The following is a 6,000-nucleotide window of genomic DNA, read 5'->3' as shown; positions in this document are numbered from 1 at the left end:
GTAACCTTTGTATTCTGAATAGTAGCCTATTTAATACAGCTCTGAAGAAGAAAAAAATGACCACTGCACCTTTTTCTTTACTTAAAAAAAAAAGTTGAGAAGGTCAATTTTGAGTGAACAACAGAAGGGTAAAATTTGGTAGTGGCCTCTTAAATGTGACCATTCTGTTCATCCCTCAAAATTGTCCTTTTTTACTTTATTTAAAAGGAAAGAAAAAGGTGCAATGATTCTTTATTTTTTCTAGAGCAGTATTAATTAAAAGTTGTGTCACCAACGTCTAAAAGATTCCACCCCTAGATGGCGTGTCTTTCGAAGAAATCAGTTCCTCTTTTGGAGAGCGATTCAAGATAGTCTACGTCATGTGTTGAGCACGTTCACTTTTCAGCAATGATACCTTGGGTTGCATAGGAAAAGATCGAATCTCGACGCACTCAGTTTGCCGCAAGGGATGCAAGTTACACTTTTTTGGTCTCCCATTGCAACAGAGTTTTTTTTTCATCGCATACATTCAATTTAAAAATTTGATCCCCCTGATGATCTAGGAATGTTTTTTTTTCTCTCGGATCTTTAGTAATTTCAACAACAGAATTCGTCCCTCAACAAGAACCATCTCAAAAGCAGAATTGTAAATCGGATGCGACCCTCAGGTCAAGTTTCATATAACTGACGAGTCCACTCTGGAGCAATGGCAAGGATAATGGCTGATGTGCTTATCCACTCGGTGAAAACTTTACTTCTGGCTGTCGTCGTAGCTCAAAGTTGGAGATGCACAGGTAAGTGCCCATGTGATGGGAACTTGAGTGTTAAATAGTAATTGTAAAAATAATTTAGCTCATAAAGATATTGTTAAATTCTTCTGAAGAAAGACATTTCGCCCACGAGCTTCACATCTTCAAGGGTGCGAGAAAGTCTTAGTTCACCTTGATGTCATGCACAAATGTGATTTCTTGAACTGATGGTTCAATTATTTTGCAGTTACTTTTCTCACGTAGCTGGCTGTAGCGTGCAAGTTTTTTTTTTTACTTGGGTGCATTCGTGTGTTTAAAGGCGTTTTGTAAAGTCAATCCCTAATACCCTGTTTTGGGTGTTTATAAATGTTCAACAGACTGCTTGGTTGCACCGACAAAGCTCGTTGTAATAAAACAATGGGAAAGGAAGTCCTAACTATTGAGTAAAATCCAAATAATTGACAGAAATGTATTAGGGTAGGCTATAGCAAAGTCGAATAACGTTGGCTATGTTAATATTCGAGACTTGGCAGACTTCCTAATTAATTTACTCTCAGTAGGAGTGAGATGTTGAGATTTCCTGTACTTAACTTAGGTTTCCCAGTTGTGCAATTGGGTGTCAAGACAGGGGGGATGGGCCCCTGATTAGCGCACTATCACCATATAGTTATGTCGTTTGCTCTAAGTAAAAGCTTCGGACTTCATTTGTAGCTATGGTGGACTACCATGGTAAGTACTGGCTAAGCTTATGTTTATGGTAAAAGCAGTCATTGGATTGAAGAGAAAGGTTATGGACGTGACTTTGGAATTGCTTTCAATTTCTGTAGAATTGTAATTATAAATGGGTCTAGTTAATTTTACTATTCCCTTAAATTTACAATTTCCATAAGCTAAAGGACCACGACCCCTCCCAACTCTATTCAGATAATTGGTAGAACTGTCTTACTAGAGCTTTGGTTAGAAATAGAATTGCAAGTTGATGTAGATGGGGCTAGGCTAGGTTTCCCATGGCCTTGGGAGGTGCAAGCAGGGGGTATCCACAGAAGGATCAGCTCCTTTTGCTCCTCACCCACCTCCCATCAAAAGGTGTTGGGGGATATCAAACCAGGCCATTGACATGGTAATTGATTCACTTGCTAATGGTGGCTTGTGAACCTACAGGCCATTGTCTTAGAGCCCAACAAAGGAACATTCCTTGAAGAGGAATTGTTTTTTTTTAAATGTGAATGACTGGAGTAAGTCATTGAGTCCCTGAGCTGAGGACTATTCCAATTAACTGGAATGATTATGCATATATTGTCTAAATGATGTATTTTATCTAGTCTTTCTTGTTAATGCAGTATTGACATTAAAGTACAGGGTGTGCAAGGCATGGCGCAAGCAAGGCAACATCCAGATGAACGTTTCACTTTGTAGCTCCACTATTGACCAGATCTTTTTTTCCCATCCAAAATTAAAAGCTATTCCCAGAGTTTCCCCATTGGTGCCTAGCTTGTTACTCTCTGAAACTTGATATATTATGGATGTGTAGTCATGTTCGGTTTAGAATTAACTGTTGCAAAGAGGTGCCCTTTAATGAGTCAATTTGATTGAGAATAATAAACATCTGTCATAGTACGGTGGATCCCACCTGTGGTTTGTAATGGTTGGTCAACAACAGCAACAGATGGTCACTAGCACACCAGGATACATGGCACACTCATTGAGGACATATCATAAATTGTTGCAGAGCAGGGGAAGTAAGCAAAGGGCCGGGTTGTCTCTTTTAGAAACTTTACTGCTCCCCACAATCAACCTCACCACAGAGCTGTGAAGTGAAGCGAGAGGTAGGCAATGGACATGGTTGAAGAGTTAGCCAGAGTTCACTCTGTTAATCTTGTGTTAACCAAGGCTATGTGGGAAATCTTCAAAGAAGGCAGTGGTCCAGGCCCAGAGGTTTTTCTCTTTTCACAGGAGCAAAGTGGGAGTTGATCCCCTTAGCTTTTCTAAATATTTAATCCCTCCACATTAGGGGACTAAGAAAGGTTATTAGTGATGCTTGTGGTCGTTGATATGCATTCAAATGGCCAGTGTTTAGATATTACGTTGTGTTGATTTGCTGACAAATGTAGGGGTTGAAGAATCAAGTGTTTCCATATCACAGTGACCTCCTGAAAGTCAGTTATAAATTGTGTCTGTTCTTTCTTGGAAGTTGGCCTACTTGTTAGCTGTTGATGAGTATGAGGAGAGAACTGAAACTGATATGATATTGATGCTTATGTATTTTACAGCTATGTAAGAGTTGGGGAGAGGGAAGGAATAGGCTGTAGACTAGAGCTTGTTTCTCATGCTATATTGAATACTACCATATATTACAATGACTGATTGTTTGACTTATAAAACCCATTCTTTATTCGCCATGAAAGTTTGCACAGACAGGGAATTTACTTTAGCAGGAAGGTGCATACAATAAACATATAGGAACCTAACATTTAAATATGTGGACTGTCTATACTAAGGGTACATAGGGTATAAAAACTAGCAGTATTAAGTGGAATTAGAATTAAATAAAATGTACAATAAAATAAAATAAAATCCAAGTTGTCATAAAATATAAGTTACCACTTACAATATAAAAATACAAATATTATTTAAAAAAATACAAATGTGCAAGATACAATTGTGTAATGTAATGTGTTTTAAGTAGTCATTACAGTCAGTGTGGACCCTTGGCCTTGTTGAAGAGGCCAACAGCGGATGGGAAAAAACTGTTTTTGTGGCGTGAGGTATTGGTCCTGATGGACCGCAGCCTTCTGCCGGAGGGGAGTGACTGAAACAGGGAGTGTCCAGGGTGGGAGGAGTCAGCCACAAACTTCCTTGCTCGCCTCAGGGTCCTCGAGGGAAGGCAGACTGCAGCCAATCACCTTCTCAGCAGTGCGGATGAAACACTGCAGCCCGCTCTTGTCTTTGGATGGTCCTTGGATGTGCATTAATAATACATTCAGTACCCACAGCCAATCTGAATCAAGGGCACACAGTGCGCAAACTGTCAAAAAAGTCAGTCCTTAAGCCCAATTTATACTTACGTCGCAGACACTTTTGAAAAGGTCGCCAACAGAAATGACGTCACGGTCGACACTTTAAACCGTCGCTTGGAAGTGTCGCCCACCAGGAGAAATTTCTACTGGCGCTGATGTCGTCACATAGTGAAAAATTAAAATGGTCAGTTTCTCCGATCGATCACCAAGGCTACAAAGCGTTAACAATGTAACCATAGCTATGAATGTAATGGTAAAATGATTCTGTTTACGTCACGCAAACCTTGAGCACAGGCGACTGTTTGCCAAAGAATAAAGTACTTTGTACTTAAAGCACTTAAAGTACCTGTGCTCAAGGTTTCCGTGACGTAAACATTTACATTTAGTAATTTAGCAGACGCTCTTATCCAGAGCGACTTACAGTAAGTACAGGGACATTCCCCCCCGAGGCAAGTAGGATGAAGTGCCTTGCCCAAGGACACAACGTCATTTGGCACGGCGGGGAATCGGTCCGGCAAGCTTCTGATTACTAGCCCGACTCACCGCTCAGCCATCTGAATCCCCATAATCAGAATAATTTTACTGTTACATTCATAGCCATGGTTACATTGTTAACGCTTTGTAGCCTTGGTGATCAATCGGAGAAACGGACAATTTAAAATGTTCACTATGTGACAACATCAGCGCCAGTAGAAATTTCTCCTGGAAGGCGACACTTCCAAGCGACGGTTAAAAGTGTCGACTGTGACGTCATTTCTGTCGGCAACCCAACAAAAAAAGTGTCTGCGACCTAAGAATAAATTGGGCTTTAGAGTCTGGCCAAGAATCCAAACATGGAGAAAGGTCAAATAGACAAGCTTTCTTTCAAACCAAACCAGGCTATATACATTGGCCCGAGGGACCAGGAAAAAGCCATGCTAGTCTACAGAGGTGAACACAAGACATACCTGAGGTTGTGGGAAAAGAGAGCCTGTGGTGATCTGGAGGCTTGGCTGAATGAGATCTCAGCATCACGTCATTAGATAATCTGACACATATGACATGCTGAGAGAGAATGAAGGATAAAAGGAGGTGGAGGATAAACATTTTTCTTAAATGATAATGATAACTTGCTGCAGGAGCAGGTACTTGATTAAAATACTCTTTAAAATGGACTTTTGAAAGCTGGGTTTCCTTCAACCGATATACACATAAGTGACTTGTGTTATCACCTCCACATTTGACACACTGGCATTGAATGCAGTCAGGCCCCAGCCCTAAGTAGCAAAGAAGCCAAAGGCTCTACATAAATCAAAAGCACCATTGAGTTCCAGTCCTAGGGAAGCACATTTAAAATAATCTCCCATTATATTAATATTTCATTTGTTGAATACAAAAGGATCTAAAGGAACATTTGATCTCACTTCCAAGTTCAATTCTTAGGGTCAGCTTCTTCTTCGTCTTATCTGACCTCTTATATTTTGTTATGCTAGATTGCTTGCGTTGTCTTGGGAGACTGGCGTTGGTCACGGTTTGTAATGGAAGGGAGAAAACAGGACAACGCCGGATATTGCTATTAATTTAAAAAAACAACAACAACAATTTATGACGACGTAGTTAAGGCGACAGGCGTGTGTTGCTTAGGCAGCCGCCTTAACTGAAAAGTGCTGCAGGAAACCCTGAGATTAGATGTTGCCCGACAGCTTTAAATCTTTGCGTAAGCACATTCAGACTTTATAATCAGGAAAATAGTCTGTAAAATAAACTACACCATCAATGCTACATTTTAAGTGACAAAGGAAATACAAATGTGGTTGCCTTTTATTGGACAATTTCACCCCCCCCCCCATCCCTAAAGGCAAGTACAAATGTTTTGTTAAATATTGAATCCCCCAATGAAGGCAGTTTAGAATCAGCATGATTTTACCATTCTTAATTTTAAGTCATGCATGAAGGATAGAAGGATAAAGAAAAGAGAAGTGAATGTATTACTTTGCAGGTGACATTTTGCCCGTCTATTCTTGCACATTGTGTTATTATAGAAAACCCAAAACTAAGGTTCTGCCATTACGGTTGTTGCTTTAACACAAACTGCTCAGCTCTGGAATTGTCTGTATTTATTTGGGGAGTCTAAAACACTTGGTCATAATTTTAAATTGATGAGACTGTTTCATAGGGTTTCTGGCCTCTTGTTCCTTAAATGGGCTTTGTTTACCTTGTATTACTTTGTCAGAGGTTTTCAACAGAGAAACTTACTGCATTCCATTCAGTGTAAA

General features: G+C 40.0%; 1 protein-coding gene across 2 annotated transcripts in view; it reads left to right on the top strand.

Moving 5' to 3' along the window:
- Nucleotides 1–312: 312 nt before the first annotated feature.
- Nucleotides 313–6,000, top strand: part of ror2 (receptor tyrosine kinase-like orphan receptor 2) — a 72,286-nt gene continuing 66,598 nt past the window's right edge. For both annotated transcript variants that reach the window (XM_084694184.1, XM_084694183.1), the window contains exon 1: nt 313–773. In XM_084694184.1, the coding sequence (XP_084550310.1) occupies nt 686–773 (88 nt within the window). In that variant the 5' untranslated portion in view covers nt 313–685. The remainder of the gene's footprint in view (nt 774–6,000) is intronic.

Source organism: Hypomesus nipponensis, chromosome 27 (assembly GCF_054491055.1).
Source record: "Hypomesus nipponensis isolate SF chromosome 27, ASM5449105v1, whole genome shotgun sequence".
In the NCBI taxonomy this organism is placed as follows: Eukaryota; Metazoa; Chordata; class Actinopteri; order Osmeriformes; family Osmeridae; genus Hypomesus; species Hypomesus nipponensis.
Note: the sequence above shows the minus strand (reverse complement) of the source record. Positions and strands in the feature narration are given on the sequence as shown.